Source organism: Trypanosoma cruzi, genomic scaffold (assembly GCF_000209065.1).
Source record: "Trypanosoma cruzi strain CL Brener 1047053517151 genomic scaffold, whole genome shotgun sequence".
In the NCBI taxonomy this organism is placed as follows: domain Eukaryota; phylum Euglenozoa; class Kinetoplastea; order Trypanosomatida; family Trypanosomatidae; genus Trypanosoma; species Trypanosoma cruzi.
This window is the reverse complement of record NW_001849561.1, coordinates 155866-176615: the sequence shown is the minus strand read 5'-3', so window position 1 is coordinate 176615 and position 20750 is coordinate 155866. Positions and strand designations below refer to the sequence as shown.

At 46.3% G+C, this 20750-nt stretch overlaps 10 protein-coding genes across 10 annotated transcripts, besides 30 other annotated features; all 10 read left to right on the top strand.

Moving 5' to 3' along the window:
• Positions 1–19127: a sequence feature (heterozygous, non-Esmeraldo-like haplotype).
• Tc00.1047053511647.70 (hypothetical protein, conserved) lies at positions 281–1846 on the top strand (the record flags this gene model as incomplete). The annotated part of the gene is made up of 1 exon (XM_805035.1): positions 281–1846. One exon carries the CDS (start codon positions 281–283, stop codon positions 1844–1846), a length of 1566 nt encoding a protein of 521 aa, XP_810128.1.
• Positions 2310–2357: a repeat region.
• Positions 2358–2383: a microsatellite.
• Positions 2384–2419: a repeat region.
• Positions 2591–2636: a microsatellite.
• Positions 2778–2805: a microsatellite.
• Positions 2851–2875: a sequence feature (AT_rich).
• Positions 3129–3177: a microsatellite.
• Positions 3359–4942, top strand: Tc00.1047053511647.60 (hypothetical protein, conserved; the record flags this gene model as incomplete). The annotated part of the gene is made up of 1 exon (XM_805034.1): positions 3359–4942. One exon carries the CDS (start codon positions 3359–3361, stop codon positions 4940–4942), a length of 1584 nt encoding a protein of 527 aa, XP_810127.1.
• Positions 5534–5555: a microsatellite.
• Positions 6301–6325: a sequence feature (AT_rich).
• Positions 6520–6550: a microsatellite.
• Tc00.1047053511647.50 (hypothetical protein, conserved) lies at positions 6644–8377 on the top strand (the record flags this gene model as incomplete). The annotated part of the gene is made up of 1 exon (XM_805033.1): positions 6644–8377. One exon carries the CDS (start codon positions 6644–6646, stop codon positions 8375–8377), a length of 1734 nt encoding a protein of 577 aa, XP_810126.1.
• Tc00.1047053511647.44 (hypothetical protein, conserved) lies at positions 8567–9085 on the top strand (the record flags this gene model as incomplete). Its single annotated transcript, XM_805036.1, has 1 exon — positions 8567–9085. One exon carries the CDS (start codon positions 8567–8569, stop codon positions 9083–9085), a length of 519 nt encoding a protein of 172 aa, XP_810129.1.
• On the top strand, positions 9441–9944 carry Tc00.1047053511647.42 (hypothetical protein, conserved; the record flags this gene model as incomplete). The annotated part of the gene is made up of 1 exon (XM_805038.1): positions 9441–9944. The coding sequence occupies one exon, from the start codon at positions 9441–9443 to the stop codon at positions 9942–9944; it is 504 nt and encodes a 167-aa protein (XP_810131.1).
• Positions 10227–10257: a microsatellite.
• Tc00.1047053511647.40 (hypothetical protein, conserved) lies at positions 10455–11948 on the top strand (the record flags this gene model as incomplete). The annotated part of the gene is made up of 1 exon (XM_805032.1): positions 10455–11948. The coding sequence occupies one exon, from the start codon at positions 10455–10457 to the stop codon at positions 11946–11948; it is 1494 nt and encodes a 497-aa protein (XP_810125.1).
• Positions 12019–12071: a microsatellite.
• On the top strand, positions 12275–13588 carry Tc00.1047053511647.30 (meiotic recombination protein SPO11, putative; the record flags this gene model as incomplete). The annotated part of the gene is made up of 1 exon (XM_805031.1): positions 12275–13588. The coding sequence occupies one exon, from the start codon at positions 12275–12277 to the stop codon at positions 13586–13588; it is 1314 nt and encodes a 437-aa protein (XP_810124.1).
• Positions 13753–13790: a microsatellite.
• Positions 13907–13932: a microsatellite.
• Tc00.1047053511647.20 (hypothetical protein, conserved) lies at positions 14001–15284 on the top strand (the record flags this gene model as incomplete). Its single annotated transcript, XM_805030.1, has 1 exon — positions 14001–15284. One exon carries the CDS (start codon positions 14001–14003, stop codon positions 15282–15284), a length of 1284 nt encoding a protein of 427 aa, XP_810123.1.
• Positions 15394–15416: a sequence feature (AT_rich).
• Positions 15673–15714: a sequence feature (A-rich).
• Positions 15793–15843: a microsatellite.
• Tc00.1047053511647.10 (hypothetical protein, conserved) lies at positions 15872–16708 on the top strand (the record flags this gene model as incomplete). Its single annotated transcript, XM_805029.1, has 1 exon — positions 15872–16708. One exon carries the CDS (start codon positions 15872–15874, stop codon positions 16706–16708), a length of 837 nt encoding a protein of 278 aa, XP_810122.1.
• Positions 16733–16762: a microsatellite.
• Positions 16791–16837: a sequence feature (A-rich).
• Positions 16841–16865: a microsatellite.
• Positions 16933–16953: a microsatellite.
• Positions 17121–17273: a sequence feature (T-rich).
• Positions 17309–17336: a microsatellite.
• Positions 17337–17449: a repeat region.
• Positions 17534–17559: a sequence feature (AT_rich).
• Positions 17931–17952: a microsatellite.
• Positions 18135–18155: a microsatellite.
• Positions 18202–20750, top strand: Tc00.1047053511647.4 (glutamine-dependent carbamoyl-phosphate synthetase, putative; the record flags this gene model as incomplete). Its single annotated transcript, XM_805037.1, has 1 exon — positions 18202–20750. A coding segment is annotated over one exon (2549 nt), but the record flags the coding sequence as incomplete, so codon positions are not given.
• Positions 19128–19518: a sequence feature (areas merged during assembly that could not be assigned to a particular haplotype. This can correspond to areas where the two haplotypes were merged or to regions with more than two copies in the genome that were merged during assembly.).
• Positions 19519–20750: a sequence feature (heterozygous, Esmeraldo-like haplotype).

The window sequence follows — 20750 nt, the reverse complement described above, 5'->3', positions numbered from 1 at the left end:
GATTTTATTGCCAAAGGTGTGTGAGGCTCAGCGATTTACGAGCGGAGTAACTTTTGGTAATTTGGTACTCATCTCAGGCGATATTCCAAAAGATGTTTATTATTGCGTTGGCTTCTCATTGCATTTGTTTTCTTTTCTTGGTGTGCGTCTCTGTCAGTCGGGCGCACGGACACACAGGGTTGAAGGGTGACGAGAGAAATCAAAAGAAGAAAAAAAAAAAAGAAGGGGAGGGATCACGACAACACGGATTCGGCGTGTGGGCGTGTTTGTAGGACGACAAATGGACGGTGTGCGGTACCAGATAGAGCAGCTGCAGCACGTCCTCGGGCAGCTAGATCCGCACCGCAAGCTGGCGCCGGAGGACGCCTCACAGCTGCAATTGAGCCTTGCGAAAAGCACGGCAATTGCCCGCCGTGTGGTGGAGCGGCAACACCGCCGGACGTTCCCGATGCGACTGGCGGATGCCGGTGGTCGACACGGGCGGCCCACCGTGTCTTCCCCCACCTTCTCTTCTTCAGGCGAATTGCGCCAGAAGGAGGGGTGTGACGCGTCGCGAAGTGACCCAACGTCTGCGGGTAAGAATAAGTGGGTTGACGCGACTGAGACTGTCTCGCTGCACGGTGAGAGAACGAGAGGGGAAGAGTGCCGCCGTGAGACAATTCGCAGCATCGCCACGCAGCATGGGATTTCTGTGGATGAGATTCGTCGCTACAATCCACAACTATCGTTTTACAACGATGAGGATGTGCTTCCATACAACACGTACATTAAGATGAAGCCGCAACTGAACCGGCGGCCCCACTATGAAAATGGCACAGACAAAGCATTGTCTGGTCATTATGCAAAAGAAACGCAACATCACGCAGATGACACGGTGTGTGCAGCGCTCCCTATACCTTTGGCGCCATTGCCAGCTCTTCAGGAGGCAAATCTTCACTCTATGAATAAGAAATCCACGGTGACACGACGCGAAGAGAGTCCTCTACCCTGTGAGCCTTTTATGGACTGCGCGGATTCAATGAAGGGACTATTGATGCAACTGCCTTCTATTTCCCCTGAGGGATCGTTCTTGGAACGGAAAGAAAATTGTGTCAGTTACACTACTGCAAGCGATATTCATGACCGTAGCCATAAAAAAGACGTGAATTCTGCGAACTGTATCAAAACACCTGCCAATGTTTCAGCTTCCGCTGTTTCTTCCACCGCTTTTAGCGTGACGGAGCCTTCAAAGGGCATGCTGAGTGTTAAAAACTCTGCCGAGATGAACACAATGCCATCTGAGGCCGTTCCAAGTAGTCATCCTTGCGTGTCGAGGATCAGAAAGTCTCCCCTTACACAGTGTAAGACCATCGTGTCATCTTCTAGTAACGATGCGCTTTTGAAATATAGAAATCGGCCGGGAGTCGACGATTTTGATTTTTCCCTTACGACTGAATCCTCTTCCTTTCACTCCACGCCAACACCCACTCCGAACTTGTCACCGCAACCGAATCGAACGAACATTCAGATGACATATGACGACGCACGGGGGGGCGCATTGGAGAATGCATTATGCCAGCGCTCAGTGCCTTGGCCAACACATGGGCGGCAGACCCTGAATTCTGCACCAGAAGATTCGGTAGAAAATGGTCTTCTTGAGAGCAATGAGTTGTCGCCTATTCCAAAAGCATCCTACCAGCCTGTCGAAAACTGGGGTGATTTTGATACGATTAATTCCATCGCTTTACAGTACAACGTTTCTATCAAGGAAGTTCTGAAGTGGAATCCTTACTTGTTGGCTTACGGGGCGGATGATCCACTGCCAGCCAACTTCCCAATTTTACTGCCACTTCCACAGCAGGAATGACATGCTCTTTTGCGTCCGTTGTCCATCTCTCTCGATATATATATATACATTGCCTTGGTTTTACAAAGGTATAGTGGGCATGGCGTTGTTTGAGAAGAGGCGAGTTGACATGCGAAGAGCAATGAGAGGAAATGGTTCAAAAAAGGGGACTGCTTAGAGTTTATTTTGTATTTTGTATTATTTTTTTTTTTTTGAAGTGGGAGTGTATGAGGAGATGAATGGCGTAATAGCTTTTTATCGGGAGTTGTATGGAACCGGTATGCAGGGCGTTGGTTTGCTTTATGTCTCTTTTCAGGAATGAGAGAAGACGTGAGGGTGTGTTTTGGTCCGCATGCATATTGGCCTGCAGATGTACATGTGTGCAAATGTCACATGGAGGCTTTACATGCCTTTATTATTATTATTTTAGATTGAAGTGCCATTCCATCTGATTCAGCAGAAGGGTGATGGTGTCAACGTAGACAGAGGAAGAAACAAGAGAAGTGGAGAAAAGGAAAAAAAAAAAAAAAAAAGAGAGAGAGAGAGAGAGATAGAGAGCTTTTAGAGACGACAAGATAGCAGAGAAGAAGAGAATAACAACAACAACAAAAATATAATGAAAAGGAGGGCTGCTTCAGACAATAAGAGGAGTAACAGTGGAAAGAAACACGAGCGGGTTGTTGCTTCGAATAATACGGGGGGAGGGGGGGGGGGGGAAGATTTTAAAGGATGAAATATGAGGTTACGTTTTTATCCAATGCACACATACATATATATATACATATATATATATATATGCATGTGTGTATATGTGTTTTTTTTTTCACTTCCATGCTGTGACGGTATCGATATGAATATCACTTTTTTTTTTTTTTATTGTTGGTTTCAATAGCATCGGCTTGTTTTTTTCTTTTTTTTTTATCTTGTGCCTTTTTGCGTGACGACATGTTCGTTTTTTTTTTTTTTTTTTGTTTTGTTTTCTGGACATTTGTGTGTGTGCATGCCTGTGCAGCGAAGGTGAAACGATATAAATATAAATATATTTAAATTGCCTGGCGTCTCCTCCCATATTTTTCCAGGAGTTTTGTTGGAGGCATGCCGCAGAGCACAACCGAGTGGTGCCAGGCCGCAGCAAAAGTAGACGGGAGGGTCAAATTACACAAAAGAGGCTCATAGAGACGAAATGGGGCCCTTTTGAGAGATTTTTTGAATTGAGAATTTTTGGGATGTGGAAGAAAAAAAAAAAGGAATGCCACCAATGAACGTTTTTTTTTAAATTAAAAATGCTCACAAAAAAGAGTTCTTTGTTTGTTTGTTTGTTTGTTTGTTTGTGTGTGTGTGTGTGTGTGTGTGTGGAGAATCAGTAGACATGTTTGTTCCGTGTTGCTGTTGTAACTTTTATTTGTTCTTGCGTAAATATATTTTTCTTTTTTTCTTTTTTTTTTGGCGCTGTTGAACAGTACTTAGGGAAGAGAACGTATTTTTTTTTTTTCTTCTTCTTCATTAAACTTTTCTTTGTTCCCTTCCGTTTTCATGCAGCCACCCGCTCTCGCATCTCTTCCCGTCATTCTTCGGAAAGACGACAGTCTTGTTGTCGCCTCCTTTTCAGAGCAGCAGCGCACACTGACGGAGGTGGAGGGCACTCTTATGACGGGCGATTATCGCGAATGTGAGGTGCGATTTAATCCTGTGAAACAGACCGCCTTTGCCCATGCGACGACGACACATGTGCGCTACAGCGAGTTGGTGCCAACGCAAGATGAATATTTATGGGGGTTGAAACAAATTTTTGAGGTGGAGGAGCGGAACGTTGTGGCGCTATCGTTCTCAACGCTTGGTACTGTACTTGTGACATATGCCATGATGGACAGCAGGCGGCCGGAGGGCAACATGGTTCTCTACGATGTGAATACAGGAAATGTGCTTCGTCGCTGCGTACAGGCCCGCTGGCCTGGCATGGTGTGGACAAGTGACGAATTGTATTGTGTTCGACCCGTGCAAGGATTTCTTCACGTAATGGATGGTAATCTCCGAAAGGGTGAGGTACCGGTGCTCTTCAAGATGGATCTTCAACTACCGCAAGACAAGGAAATTGAGTTGTCCATGTGCCCAGGAAGTATTTCTCTTCTTGCCCTATTTAAGCCATTCCACAAACAAGTGCAAGGCACGCTCTTTATCTATCGGCTGCCTAATCTCTTGGAGGGTTTGATTTATCAGGTGCCATTTGGACGTGCGGAGTCTGCAACAGTGCTTTGGAGTGGCTCTGGAAACCACATTGCTCTCTTGGTCAAATCTGAGAGTGACAAGAGCGGTAGGAGCTATTATGGCACTGTGGCGTTTTTCCTTGTAAATGTTATGGGCCGCAGTATAAAAGAGATCAAGTTCCCCAGCGGGGAGTCTGTGCATGACTGCCAGTGGAGTCCGACGACGGATCAAGTAATGGTGATACACGGCACAATGCCACGCAACAAGACGACATTATATGATAAGACGGGTATGGCGCTTATGACGTTTGGTGAGGCGCCGCGGAATACCATTCTTTGGGCGCCAAATGGCCGTTATTGTGCATTGGGTGGCACAGGGAATCTTGCGGGGGATTTTGTCTTTTTCAATTTGCACCCCTCCGACAGCAGCAATAACATGAAAAATGTTCACAAGGATAAAAACACGAGGGTACCGATGGCACCAAAGCCAGTGGCAGCATCCTCTTCTGAGGCGGCGGTAATGATTGGTGAGTTTAACGAGAAGAGCAGCGTGCAAATGTGGGCACCCGACTCTCATAACTTTTTTTGTGCCACTATCTTTACCCGTCTGCGTATTGATAACAAACTTGTGTTCTTTAAGAAGAACGGTGAACATCTTCTGACACAGAAATATCCCATGCTTTATGGGGCGCATTGGGTACAGACTCAAGACACGCGTTTGTATCCTGTTCGTTCAGCCTCTCCGCGCAAGGAGACAGATAAATCTTCCAAGCCGCAACCGTACAGGCCACCTCATGCAAGTGCAGCAGCCGCAGCGCTCTTGCGTCGCCCAGATTCTTCCGCGCCGATGCAGGTGAAACCCACGGTTCCTCCTGGTGCTACCGTTGTGGTGCAGAAGAAGAAAAGGCGTTAACCGATATATTTACGCATTTGATCTCTTTATCTTTTCGCTCTTTGTGACTGCGTGTGTCTGTGTTTCTTTGTTTGGCATTACTGCTAGTAAGGCGGGAATTTTTTTTTTTTTTTCGTTGTTGTTCTTGTATGGTTCTCTACTCTGATAAGTCGATTTAAACTTTATGGTCACACAAGCACGCAATGATTGTGCAGCCTTTAACCCACTGGGGATGTTTGGACTTATCGAGCACGATTTGTATTTTTCCATCTTTATTTATGTTGCCTTTTCAATTTCTTTTCTTTTTTTTTTCTCCCCTCTCTCTCTCTGTGTGTATGAATAGTGGGAAAATTGCTTTTTTTGCTTTGCATTGCGTCTTTAAAAAAAACTTTATTTTATATCTTGTTGACGTGACGGTTATTTTGTAGTGATGCCGTGGAGTGTTGCCAAGATGTAGAAAAGAAGGAAAAAAGAAGGGGATGTGTTTACTTCCTTGATGCCTACTGGAATGCCGAACCGAGGCGTTGCAAAAGATGATTTAGGAGGAGGAATAAATGGATTGGAGATTATAACACCGCGAGTAACTTCAGCCTGCATGTACATCACTGAGGGACAACAACAACAACAACAACAAAGCCTACATGTTTAATGGATGGGACAGACTGCGTTTGGGCCGTGGAAAAATGGTTGTGCATGAGGCCTTTTGGGGTAGGACTGGTATGGGCCTGGATGTTCCTTGGAAATCCACGAAGTTTACGCGGGAGTGTACATTTGGGTGTCCCAATGTGTGTGTGTGTGTTTGCCTTCTGGTTGCTCTGCTATTGCGCTCAGGACAACTGCTCTCATGCAAGAAGAGCGTGTTATTTTTTTACTTTTGCTTTTTGGAGCGGAGCAGACCGATTGGAGGAGCATGCCGACTGCAGTCAACATGCTCAGGACGGAGGCGACCTGTCGGAATAAACGGGGCGTTGTGTTTCCCAAGGCCGTGATTCAGGTGGGACCCGGCGAGCGAGGAAGAGAAGGAGGGGTCTTCTCACGGCGGGGAATGCCGCCTCACTTCCATAACTCCACGGAACTGGATGTGCGGAGTGTATGAATGGTCTTCTGAGGAAATGGTGGTGTGGGGGCGGTGCCGTTCGCCTGCAACCTTGTCGTCTCTTTCTTCCTGTGTGGTTGTCTGTGCGAAGGGGGGAGAGGGAGAGGGAGATGAGATGAGGTTGTGGACGTGTAAATGATTATTACTTGATTTTTCTGTTTATTTACGCAGTGAATTAGGAACCGCATTTGTGTATTTACACAATGCCTGTAGCTACTGCTTCGTTTTCTTTTTTTTCTTTTTATTTGTTATTATTATTTTGTTTGTCTCACTGCGGAACAACAATAATAATTATTATTATTATTATACTTGACTTCTGTTGTAGGAGTACACATACACACGCATATATATATATATACCGAGGCACACCACCCATAGATTTGCGTTTTCTGTTTGTGTCTCATTAGTGTCTTCTTTGTGCAGGTGGAATATTTGTTTTGTGCCGCAAACATTCCTCGGAACGTTCAGCAACGAGCGAGGAAGAAGTCGAATAACATCCGATATACATACATACATACATACATACATATATATAGCGTGAGAGACGTAAACAACCACCACAACAACAGGATAAATTCCATAGAAAAGGAAAGCCAAAGGGAGGGGGGAAGTGGTGGACGGCAGAAATGGCAACTCTTCCCGATGATGTGGAATCTTTGCATAAACGAATTCAGTTGAGTGAGGAATGGAATATGCGGCTGCAGAGTCAGATTCAGGAACTTTTGCGTCTCTCGCACAATGAAGTAAAGACGATGCGTGATCGAATGCAGAACCCTGATATTGCTATTCCACTCCTGCAGTGCTACGATGCCACCATTCTGGAGAAGCAGGAGGAAAATGAAAAACTGCAGCGGGAAGTGGACAAGTTGAAATTGATGCTTCAGGCGGCCAACGACGAGCTGGAGGAGACACGTGAGGCCGTTCGCATGGCGGAGGCACAACTGAAGGAGCTACGCATGCAGGCACAAGAAGAACACAACAGCCTGGAAAACGCAAAACACGAGGTTGAGCGTGAAGCTGCACTGGTGCGACAGCAGTTGGCCCGCTCACTTGACGCGGAGGCCGCTCTAAAACGAGAAGTGGATCAGCTGAAGCGAGAGCTGAACATGGCACAAGGCGATGTGGCACATTTTCAGCGGGACACCGTCACATTAGGGGAGGAGGCAAAACAGACACAGAGTCGACTCAAAACAATCGAAAATGAAAAAGAGGAGACACAGCAACTTGGGGAGTTGCAACGCATCCAGCTTCAGCTGTTAAGCAGAGAAAACGAGGACAAGCTTCAAGAGTTGGAGCGAATACGGCATAGAATGGTACAGGCGCTGCGCCAGTCATCCGATAATCATGTGGCTCACCTACGTGTTGTGGAGGAGAAACACCGAGAGGTGGTGGAAGGAATGCGCACACAGTTGAATGCACAGGAGATGGAGGTGCAGAAACTGCGTGCGCAGTTGGCTCGTATGGACGCAGGCAGTAAAGGTAGTCGCTATGCCACGAGCCTCCGCACAACTACAGAGCTTTTGGAGGCGCAGACACGAAAAGCTCAAGAAATGGAGCTGAAACGTCTCTATAGCGAGCTATCGAACCTGCAGCTTCAGAGGGACGACGCATTGCTTCGATATGAGCAACTTTCAAGTAGTTTGCGTCGCGAGGAGGCGGATCGTCTTAGTGAGGCGCAGCGGGAAACGCAGGGACTGCGGCAGAAGCTGCGTGATCAGGAGCAAAGCTATGAGCAGCTTGACACTGAGAAGAACCGTATGAAGGAGGAACTACGTGTGCTCCGTGAGAAGTGCAAGAGCCACGCCAGTGAATTGCAGCGTGCCCGACAGGAGAGGGATCAAACTCTTAAAAAGATGGAAGAGCTGCGCCGCGCTCTTGCGACAGCCGAAGAGACATGTGAACGCCTGCGTTCCGAGGCGAAGAACGACACGGCAAAGGAGCGCCAGCGTGTTCACGAGCTTGAGCAGCACTTTGATGAGGTACTGCGTGACATGCAGGCATCGAAAGACCGCGCGAACGCCTCAATGATTGCGATGGAACGACAGCGGGATGAACTTCGCAAGGAACTTGCGGATTCGCAAGAGCGTTTGACGGCGGTGCAGGCGCGATTGTCGGCGCGTGACCGCGAGGCTGAGGTGCTGGCGGCTAAAGCTGAACATCTGCAGGAGGCCGTGCGGATGAACCAAAAGCAAGCATTGTCATGTAACGAACGCGTGCAGCAGCTCTTGGCGCAGGACGAAGAGAAGTCTCGGCAATTGCGGGAGATGACGTTGAAAGTGGAGCGTCTCCAGTGGGAACGTGCTCGCATTTCACGAGCTCATGATAGACTCTTAGAAGACGTGAATAGTCGATTTTACTGAGTATTTTCTTTTTTTGTTTGTTTGCCATATATGTGCACCCACTTGTATTTCTGTTTTTTTTTGGTTTGTGAAACGAGTTTTGGTCTATTGACGCAGGGGAGATGCGGATGGACTGCTTTCCCTCCAATGATTTTGTCTTCTTTTTTTTTTTTTTCAGACTTGTATTGTTGCTCTTTAGGGCCCGGCTGCATGGAGAGAACGGTGCTACATGGCAATGCATCTGAAGATGTGTCGAAGACCTGCGAAGGAGATGCCTGCAGTATTACGGCAAAACAGTGGGACATGGTCGCTGTGTGGTCGTGGAATGTGCAGGTAGGGACATGTGCCATTTGCAAGAGTACTATAGCGGATTTATGCATTGAGTGCTGTGGCATGGGAGGAGGTATTAGCAGCGGCAACACCACCAGCCTCGCGGACGAGGGGAATAACAGAAACGAGCGCGACAGTTTACAACGCAATCGATCAAGCGTAGTTGCAGAGTTTAAACACGAGCATGAAGAGCACCATCCGCCACCACTAGGGTCCGCGATGGCGACGGCGTCGTTGGCATGGGACGGTGTTCTCACGGGGGATTGTCTCATCGTCTGGGGCGTCTGCAATCACGTGTTTCACAAACACTGCATCTCAAGGTGGGTGCGGCAGCGCCCGCAGTGCCCCATCTGCGGAAGGGAGTGGAAGGTTGCCAAGACCACAAGGAACGATATATGACATGTGGTGAAAGCGAGATGGACGCTGGTAGGGTACGGGGTAAAAAGAAGAAGAAAAAAAAAAGAAAGAACCTGCAGGAAAACCGACATCAACAACCGAGAGGAAGAAACCATTAAAAAAGGAGTCCAAAGGGCAACCAACAAACTTGGGAATAAATTAAAAAAGGTTCAGTTGTTTTTGCTGTTTCCCATGCTTGTGGGTTGGACACGAGTCGAGGTGAGCCGAGGTTTTGGAGCCGTTTTTCTTTTTTTTTCGATGAAAAGGTTCTTGGCTCGCGGATGCCAGCGGCGTTAATTCTTTCCAATGTCACATTCAAACAGTTGCCTCTTCTCATTATGTGTGACTCGATGATCTCATGTTTCTGGCGGATTTTGGCAAAGCTGTCGGTTTTCTTTGCTCTCAATTTCTTGTGTGTTTTGTCCAGGAGAAAAAAAAAAAAAAGAGGAAGGAGAAGGACTCATCCCGCTGCCGTTGCACCGGCTATCTGCATGGTTATATCGTGAGAACACACAGTTTTTTTTTGTTATTGTGGTTTTCTAGCTGCTCAATGGCAAGTACGAGCATCAATGCGGAGAGGGAGTGTAGTATTCCCGTCATAATGAAGGAGGCACTTCTTTTCTTTGCGTACGAGCACCCGGTGATTGGATCGCTTGAGTGCCTCGTGTGCAAGTTGCACTTAGAGGAATGCTGTCTGGGATGTCGCGGGAAGGGGAACCCTGTAGAAGAATGCCACGTGGTACGTGGGACATGTGATCACACGTTCCACGATCACTGCATACAAAGTTGGTGCCGACAGCGGAGAGAGTGCCCGGTGTGTTTTAAGGAGTGGGTTCCAGCAACATATGTCCAACGCACATGAGGTCCCTTACTCCTTGCACTCTCCCTTTTGTTGTGAATTGTGGAAAAGTACGTAAAGAGGAGTAGTACAGTTTGTTTGTCATTTTCCCAATTACTTCTTTTTAAATTTCTTCCCGCTGTTACATTTAGTACCTTTATTATTTTTTTTAATTGTTTTTGCCTCTTGATTTTTTTCCGAGTTATGGACTTTGCCACAAATTGTTTTTTTTCTTTTTGTATATCTTTTGGTACGTTTGCACGCTTTTCTTTTGCGTCAATGTTACTGCTAAAGACGGGGGGTGGAACATACGCGCACACACACACACACACACACAAATACATTCACTAAAGTACAGGCGGAAAGCTGTGCGGGATTTTATGTGTCTGATTCCACGGGAGAAATCGGAAGAATTACATAGCGAAGGAGGTGACTTCATTTTCTCACAACTTCACGGAACCAACAGGAAGAATTAAATCAATAAAAGGGGACCGTGGCACCTAGATAAATACATTTATATATACAGAGGCACAGATGCAAAAGGAAGACTCAAAGGGATCTCGTCCTTTGGTGACATCAGCCGTGCTCATTGAGACTTCCGTTGGCGCGTTCGTAGTTGATCTTTACGGCCTTGACTGTCCCGCTGCAACAGCAGAAATTGTCAACATGTGCCGCTGCAAGTACTTTAATGGCTGCATAGCGACAGAGGTGGTGCCTGACAACATAATCATCTTCTCACACCCAGTAGAGGCTCTGAAAGGATCGACATTTTACTCTTGTGTGGAAAGGGCGGGTGGAAACAACCAGGGAAGTGGGAGTGGAAGGGCAGCTAATGTGGATCGCCTCATGCTGGTGGAATGGGAGCGGATGAAGAGGTACACGGCCCAACTGCAGCGGCGCAGCGGGAAGGTGTCCGTGGAGTTTCTACCAAAGCCCGAGACAGGGGAAGTGGGGCTGATTAATCGTCGGGGCTTACTGCTGCTTGAGGTGCCACCGAAGGCGGATCTCACGGCTGACGGCGTCAGTGCTCGGAAAAGCGCACTTGTGTTCACACTGGGGAATCGGCACCTGGAGTACTTTGAACATCGTTTCATGGTGGTGGGTGAGGTGCGTGAGGGCATTGGCGTCATTGAAAAGTTACGAGCTGCTCCGTATCAACGTTTATCTTCCGCGTCTGCCGTTGGGACCCGTCCCACTCGACTTATACGCATCAAACATGCGACTGTTTTGCCAACAGCAGGGACTGAAATGTTTTCAGATGTCTGGTATAATGGCATTGGTGACAGTCGTGCTTTCTCGCAGCAGAAGACATTAGGCTTGACGCTTACGGCTGCCGGTTGCTTTCTACACTGGGCTGGAAAAGAAACGGTGCGGGCCGCGAATCGTGTGATCATTAAAATTATGAAAGATATTGCCACTGCAGGGGGTGAGGCGAAAGGATCTCGGGGCACCGATTTCTTTTTGATTGATGAGAATCGGTCGAAAGAAGAATATCATTTGAGCGGTGAAACGGACGAAGTGCAGTCGGTGGAGTACAATCCGCATTACCACGGTGAATATCTTAGTTCCGATGATGAAGCACCACGTGCGGAATCTCGAAAGGAACGTGAAAGTAGGCATCAGGCGATTATGCGGATGCGTCAAGACAAACTTAATGAGACACGGACACTTATGCTGAATTTGTTAGACGGCATCGCGGATGTTTCTGGAGAACTGAAGCCGCCGGAAAATGTGCTTTTTGTGTGTAAACTTAACCCGCTTACAACTGGCGAGGGCCTAAGGATGTGCTTTTCGCAGTATGGTCGTGTCGTGTCAACGGATGTTGTGCGGGACCGCAAGACGGGCAACTCGTTGTGTTACGGCTTTGTGGAGTTTGAAGAGGTTGAGGCGTGCTACAGAGCGTTCAAGAAGATGGACCAGGCCCTAGTGGATGACCACCGCATTCATGTGGACTTCTCCCAGTCCGTGTCAAAGCTGTGGGCGCAGCGGCAGCGCGATATGCGGAAGAGGGCTCGAGAGGAGAGTTGATGAATGAGGGGCGGAGAAATAAAATAAAGGAGAACACGGGTAAATGATGGTGCGTTTCTTTCTTTGCTTTTCTCCCCCTCTCTCTCTCTCTCTCTCTCTCTCTCTGTCTTTGTCTGTCTGTCTTTACGTGTATTTCTGTGGGGTGGACGATGAAGGAAGGTGCTGCTCATGTGAGGGACCCTGTACACGTGATTAAACGTTTTGTATTCAATTTGCATTTGTTTTTCACTCTATCTTTTTTTTTCCCCCCTTTTTTGTGGCTTCCACTTCTTGACGTATAATGAGCACTGCCTGCCCTTCTCTCACCAATTAGCAAAGGGACAGCGATGGAGGCTGCCGTATCGTCTCCGTCATCATCGAATACATCCGCGGCAGCAGTTGTTGCAAAGCGGTTGACAAGACAGAAGAAACAGAGGCCCGTTCTCGCTTCATCCGAGGATGAATTTATAGGCCCCGACATTGTGGCGGTTAACACACCCGCTGCAATCACAGCTGAGGCTGTTCGTCGCATGGAGATTTTTGTACTGCAGACGATTCACGAGATTGTAACCACGACGCGGCGGTCGACAATTCGGGAAAGTCGGCTACGTGTGATAAGACTGCAGCTTTTGGTCCTCCGCCTTCTGTACCAAAATATCCACTGCGGAATTATTAGCACGCAACGTGATGTTTATTACCGCCTTGCCCGTCTTATTCCTGACCAGGGTTGCATTAACCGTGCCATCCAGCAGCTTGTGCAGACAATTGGCATCCCGCGGCAGTGGCTCGGTGTCGTTCCCGGAACACGTGGCTGTGTTGGCGGGTCAATAAGTTTTCACGGCGTTGATTTGCGCTGCTACGGATCGGAGGGATTACCGCTGCCGACGACACAAGAAGAGCTTCGCGTCGTTCAGGGCGATGTGGACCGCACAGCTGCGTCCAATAAGGACAACGTCCCCTTCATTGGCTTTGAAATCCATGGAAAGACGCGGTACATCGTTGTTGTGGAGAAGCATGCCGTGTTTTTTAGACTGATGGAGGAGCGAATTTTCGAGCGGCTTCCATGTGTCTTGCTCACGTCTCATGGTTTTCCTACAGTTGCAGCGCGAACTCTCTTGTCCAATTTGCATCGAGCCGCACAAAGTGTTCCGCTTGTGGCGCTTGTGGACTACAACCCAAGTGGACTCTCTATTTTGCAGCAATACAAATATGGCGCGGGTGGTATGCGTGAGAGCCAATATGTCGCAGTTCATGCTCTTCACTGGCTTGGCTTGCGAACTCATCACATTGCGGAAGGACGTGAACCAAATTTTGTTGGCTCAGACAATCGTGTGGCTTCGGAGCCTTTTCCACTTCGTCTTTTGCCTCGTCTTCCCTTTCAGCGCTTCAGTCAACGCGATGTCGTAATGATGGCAAATCTCTTGTCTCGATGGCATGGCATAAGGGAGGGTTGTGAATGGAAGGATAATGATGCCGATAAGGCTTGGTATGAGGAGGCGTTAAAAATGCAACATTTGCGGGTGAAGGTTGAATTGGAGGTTTTATATCAGCACGGCACAGATGAATTGAAGCAACCAGCATCTTCTTCGCTGGAGCTTTCAGATGGAAATGGTTTCGCTGCCTGGGTGTGTCGAGCCATCCTTCGCCATGACTATATTTAAAATGGGGTAAAATGTGACAGATAAATAAAGGAATGATTAGACCTTTTTTTTTTTTCTTTTCTTTTGACGGATATATATGTGTATTGTTTTTTTTTTTTGTGCCATATAAACATATACTTGGTGACTGTTTGGTGACTTTATTTTTATTTTTTAATGGGAACAACTTTTTTTTTCTTTTTTTTTTTTTTTAATTTTTATTTTTGTTATAATAATTTGTCTGAGGGAAAGTAAGATGGGTTGAAATAATTTGCTTTTTCCTATCATTTGCTCCGTTGTTTATATTTATTTCTGCCAACAATTATACCTTCTTATTTCCTCTTCTTATTTTTATTTTTATTTTTATTGCCGATTGCCACGTGCAGTGCATGGGGGGATTTGGGTGGGTAAAGACCAGCGTCGTGGAGGGCGGGAAATGACGTCGACAAGGGCGAGGGATGTAGAAGACATGTCTCCCAAGAGACATGTTGTGATGATTGGGGTGTCAGGCTGCAGTGGATCCGGCAAGACGGTGTTGGCGAATCGCCTTGTGGAGCTTTTAAACTCGCCGCTGCGGCCAATTGCTGTTGACGATTTTTTTGACGAGGCCACATGTGAAGCGTTGGGCACATGGGAAGACCCACGTTGCATACGCAGCAGAGACTATGCGAGGTTTCTCTGTGAGATTCGAAAACGGCTTCAGAGCGATGGTCTGTCTGCCGCTGAATGTCTACAAGATCTGGCCGGGGCGTCTGCGTTTTTGCGCTCTCAGCCTGCTGGGTCATTGGCGAAATTCTCGTCTCGAGGCTCCCCTTTAGATGCTTCATCCAGAGAGCATTTGGGGGAATTTGCGGCGTCATTCCAATACACCACGGAGGCCGTGGCTTCGAGTGAACGGTGTGAAAATAAAGAAACTATATATGTTATATGCGAGGGGTTTCTTTTGTTTTTGGATCAAACGGTCTGCGATGCGTTGGATTATTTTCTTCTGATTGACATTGACGAAGAAACGGCTTCTTTGAGGCGATTTTTGCGTTTGCCTCGTCGTCATTTGCGCCATCAAGGCTATGCAGAGCGTATTGAGCATATGTTTCGTTCTCGGAAGAGTCTTTTGCGGCTTGCCGCTTTCAATACAAGTCATGCCGTGCTTCCTCCATCTTTTGCGTATTTGCTTTCAAACCTGCAGTATGTTCCCCCGTTGCCTTCCGTGACGGGTGACTATGAGCGGTTTTGGTTGCAGCGGGAGTATCTGCAGCATTCACCTTCAATCCCACCAACTGGTGATAACTGCGGGCACGCGGCGTCGCCGTACGCATGGATGGAGGTGAAGGATCCTCTTTACGTCACACGTACACTGCAACAGTCACGATTGGCTAAATCCGATGGGAATGGATTGAAGCACACTACTCTTTCTTTTGATTTTGATCAAATTACTGTTGGTGATGTGACGGCTAATGGGGATTTGAATATTGACAGGATTTCCATTTTACAGAAGCAATACTTTGAGTTTCGCTACTGGTTCTTCTATGAGGTTTTGTACTACCATCGTCAACTGTCGCCCTTGGCTCAGGAGAATATTACCGGAACGTGCCAGCGAAGGTCTTGTGGAGAGGCTGCGTTTTGCCCTATTGTGCATTTAACTTCGGGTGTGGATGTGCCGGATGCCAAGTTGGATGAGGCGCTGCTCTCATTTGTACATTACGTCATGCAGCCGCCGTAAAGTGATGACATGTGTAACCCCAGGATGCGATATATATATATATATATTCCTATGATGTAATTGTCCTTTTATTTTGTGTGGTGTGCGACTGTTTGTCTGCCTGTTATTGTTTTTATTTTTTTATTATTTTTTCTTTCTTTCTCACGTGATAACATCTCCATGCGTGCATTTACTTCCCTTCCCTCTCCACTTTTTTTTCTTTTCTCTCTCTGTGTGTGTGTGTGTGTTATTTCTCTGGTTACACGGCGGTGGTTTCACTTCACGTGTTGGGGGGGCGGCGCTGCGTTGGCACGAGGGTTTAGAAGGATTGAGAGAGAAGCACAAGGAAGAAAGGAGACCAAAATAAATATATGTACCGTGGGAAGTGAGAGGAATTGGAGGAAGTGAATTTATCTTTTTTTTCCTTTTTTTTTCCCATTTTCTTTTTTTTAAAGGAAGAAGAAGAAAAAAAAAAAACACAACAACAACAAATAATTGTGACGCTGAAGCGCAAGAACAAACAAAGAGGAAGAAAAGAAAAGAAAAGGAAAATAAAAGTAATAAAAAACGAAAAAAGAAGGGTTGAATAAAAACAACATCATCTAAACATGCATTCGGTGCCTGCGTACAATGCGTATTACTGGGTGGAGAGCCACGACAGCGGCTGCCTGCGTTTCTTTCGTGCGCTGCTGATGGGGATGAATATATTACTGACAGCCGGAGCTGTTGCAGGCCTTGCCGTTGGTTTACTGGAGCGCAGCACAATGGAAAAAACATTGAAAAACTTATGCCAGTCGTGTCATGCAATTTTCATTGCGTACATTTCCGTTTTCAGTGGACTTCTTCTCTTTTCACTTCTCGGCTTCTTTGCACTTTGCACCCGTAACACTTTATTGCGTGTGTTGTATTTTATTTACCTTTTTGTGGTGTTTTTGGGGGCCTTCAGCAGCTCCATCGCGTACGTTCTTGTCAGCACGGATCGAGTGAACCTGCAGACGGGTTGGGATAAAGCTGCCGTGAGTAATGCGGAGGGGATGTGTTCACTGGAGTTGCAGTTTCACTGTTCTGGCTGGAAGGAGCTTTGCAACACCTCAAATGTGGAGTTTATGAACCCTTTGATCCGAAAAGGAAACCAGTTGTCATTGAGAGAAGGGGCATTGGGGGATGTAAATACGGCTGAGATGCTGCCTCATACTTCGAATAACAACTCTGATTCTAAAATCATCTGCCCAACCTGCAGTGAGGAGGATCAAAAGGAAATCAATGGATACAACGTGACATGTGAATCCGTTGTGATGGGGAAAATCAAAGAACATTTGAAGGAAGTACTACCGATTGGGTTATCCATCACAAGTATTGCTCTTCTCGGAATGATCGTGACATGTCTAATACAACATGAAACAAATTACGAAGCATATTACGGCGGCCGTTACCACCGCGTGTAACGGTGCGAACCGACATTACGTGCAATATATATATACATATATACATATATATATGAGTGTATTTTGCTGCCCACGCTGACCCTTTTTTTTTTTTTTCTTCTTCTTTCTTTGACTTTTGTTACTTATTTTCCATGTTGTTGTTGTTGTTGTTGTTGTTTTTATGTGAACTTTTACGTATCTCTCGAATGCGTTTATTATTATTGTTTTTTGTCCCCCTCTGTGTGTATCTATCTATCTATCTATCTGTGTTTGCGTGCATGCATGCATGTATGAAATGCCACCATGTGCACAAACACACACGCACAGACACTTTCCCCCTCTCTTTCTGCCCTGGTGATTTGTATGCAGACATTTTTGTGGGCGAATGCCTTCGAGAGCGCCGGCGGGAGGAGATGGAGAGGGAGTGAGGTGGAAAACAAACAAACAGAAAGAGAAGAAAAAAAAAAGAGAAGGAAATGACTGAAATAAAAAAAGAATGAAATCGACGATCAAAAAAAAAAAAAAGAAAAGGACGTGCGGAATTAAAAGACAAAAACGAGAAAACAAACAAAAAAAGAAGGATAAATTGACTGAAGGTGCAGGAATGCTGGCGATTCAAAAACACACACACACACACACACACACACACGAAAGAAAGAAAAGAAAAAAAAGGAAAAAAGGGACTCCCTTAAAAGAACAAGAGACACATGGAGAAGGGAAAAGGGGAAGAAGGCAGTGGAAAAAGAGGGCGAGAAAGAAAGACACATCGCCAATATAAATATGTGAGTGTACATGTCTCTCTCTCTCTCTGCCTCTCTGCCTCCCTCTGTGTGTGTGTGTAGGGTCTTTTATTTATTTATTTATTATTAATTCATCGCTGCCGTTGTGAGCGTCATTGGCGTTGAATTGGATTATTGCGTGTGAGATTATTTTACAATTTTTTTTTCTTTTTTCTCATCTTCCCCCCCCCCCCCCCCCCCTCTTTCAGTCCACCTGTTTCTTCGAGTGTCCGCGTGTGTGGACGTTATGAAGGCTTTTCCTCCCGCCTCCTCTTCGCCTGTTGCGGTGGAGATTTACGGATGGGCGTGTGGAAGAGTTTACACGCGTCTTCCTTTTTTTCTTCCTTTTCTTTTCTTCGTATTTTTGTTTGTGTCCTCCGCAGCGAAGAGAGAGAGCGAGCGAGAGGCGGTCGAAAGGAAAAAAAAAAAAAGGGGGGGGAAGGAGGACTGCAGGGGGTCTCCATCACACACACACACACACACACAGAGAGAGACGCGTAAACACACGCCCGCCACCAACATTTGAAGAGTTCTGCAGAATAAAGAAAGAAAAGAGATAAAGAGAGAGAGAGAGCAGAAGAATTAATAAGTAAATAGCACTAGCATCAACAGGAAACTGGCGAATCAAGACAAGAGAATATATATTTAAGTCAACAACATCAACCAAGAAACAAACAAACAAACAAACAGAGAGGGAAAAAACAACAGTAACACAAAACATAAAAAAGTAAAACAATGTTTGAGGAAAAAGTGAAGGCGTCGCTTGTCCTGCACGGTGGTGAATGTTTTGAAGGCTACTCTTTTGGTTACGAGGAGAGTGTGGCGGGTGAAGTTGTTTTTGCCACCGGCATGGTTGGGTACCCGGAGGCAATGACTGACCCTTCCTACCAGGGACAGATTCTTGTCTTGACTTCGCCAATGATCGGAAATTACGGCATCCCTCCAATTGAGACGGATCATTTTGGCTTGACTAAATATTTTGAGAGCATGGGCGGAGAAATACATGTGAGTGCAGTGGTTGTTTCAGAGTACTGCGATGAGCCGGCACATTGGCAGATGTGGGAGACTCTTGGACAGTGGCTGCGACGAAATAATATTCCAGGCATCATGATGGTGGATACACGCCATATCGTATTAAAGTTACGTGAGATGGGTACAGCTCTTGGTAAAGTAGTTGTCAATGATAAAGATGTACCTTTTGTCGATCCTAATATGCGTCATTTAGTAGCTGAAGTCAGCACAAAGACACGCTCTACATATGGACATGGAACACTTGTCATTCTTGTCATTGATATGGGTGTGAAACTTAACTCATTGCGGTGTTTGCTAAAGTATGATGTGACACTCATTGTGGTACCACATGACTGGGATATCACAAAGGAAACATACGATGGCCTTTTTATTTCCAACGGTCCAGGTAATCCACAGATGTGCACAAAAACCATTGAACATGTTCGATGGGCTATTACGCAAGATAAACCGATCTTTGGTATATGTATGGGAAATCAGATTTTAGCACTTGCTGCTGGAGGTTCCACATACAAGATGAAGTACGGCCATCGTGGACAGAATCAACCTTCGACATGCCGTTCCGATGGACATGTCTTTATTACGACACAAAATCATGGCTTTGCTGTGGATTTTAAATCCGTTTCTCAGGATGAGTGGGAGGAGTGTTTTTACAACCCTAATGATGATAGCAATGAGGGATTACGTCATCGTACAAAGCCGTTTTTCTCTGTACAGTTTCATCCGGAAGGACGTTGTGGTCCGCAGGATACGGAGTATCTATTTGGTGAATTTATTGCACATGTAAAAGAATCTAAAGTGAAGGAGGCCTCTAAATATAAACCCCGGAAAGTTCTTGTATTGGGGGCAGGTGGCATTGTCATTGCACAGGCTGGCGAGTTTGACTACAGTGGCTCGCAATGCCTTAAAGCGTTGAGTGAAGAAGGTATAGAGACCGTGCTTGTTAATCCTAACATTGCGACGGTACAAACAGACGATGAAATGGCGGATCAAATTTATTTTGTACCCGTCACCGCAGAAGCTGTGGAACGCGTCATTGAAAAGGAGAGACCAGATGGAATCATGTTGGCATGGGGAGGTCAGACGGCGTTAAACTGTGGTCTGGAAATGGATCGACTTGGTATTCTCAAGAAATACAATGTGCAGGTTCTTGGTACGCCTATTTCTACCATTACCGTAACGGAGGATCGAGATTTGTTCCGTAATGCACTCTTACAGATTAACGAACACGTAGCGAAGTCATTAGCTGTGACATCGATAGAGGAGGCGGTAGGAGCGTCAAAGGTCATTGGATTTCCGTTAATGTTGCGCGCAGCATACTGCCTTGGCGGTCAAGGTAGCGGCATTGTTTACAATGAAGAAGAATTACGTCATAAGGTGGGTGTGGCACTTGCTGTTTCGCCGCAGGTTCTGTTGGAGGAGAGTGTGGCTGGATGGAAGGAAGTGGAGTATGAGGTGGTGCGTGATATCTACGACAACTGCATCACGGTTTGTAACATGGAGAACTTTGACCCGATGGGTATTCATACCGGTGAATCCATCGTTGTTGCCCCCTCACAGACGTTGACGAACGATGAGTACCACATGTTGCGAAGTGCATCTATTAAAATTATTCGTCATCTTGGTATTGTTGGCGAATGCAACATCCAATACGGTCTTGATCCCAGTTCACACCGCTATGTTGTAATTGAGGTTAATGCACGTCTTTCTCGTTCCTCCGCCTTGGCATCAAAGGCAACAGGATACCCACTTGCACTCGTTGCGGCAAAGATTGCTCTTGGCAAAGGCCTTTTTGAGATTGCGAATGGGGTCACCAAGACAACAATGGCGTGCTTTGAGCCGAGCTTGGATTACATCGTCGTGAAAGTTCCACGCTGGGATCTCAGCAAGTTCAACATGGTGAGTCAGAACATTGGTTCTATGATGAAGAGTGTGGGTGAGGTGATGGCGATTGGTCGCACCTTTGAGGAGGCACTGCAAAAGGCACTACGCATGGTGGATCCGTCACATACGGGCTTTGATGTCCCTCCAAGACTGGAGGCAAAGAAGAATTGGGATTATATGCAAGATTTGAAGGTCCCTACACCAGACCGCATCTTTGCGATTTGCCGAGCCCTCCATGAGGGTGTTTCCGTGGAGACGATACATGAGATGACAAGGATTAATTTATTTTTTCTTAATAAGCTGCATAAACTTATTTTGTTACAGAATCATATGTTACAAACATATAAGGGGGAAGATGAATACCATGCCAC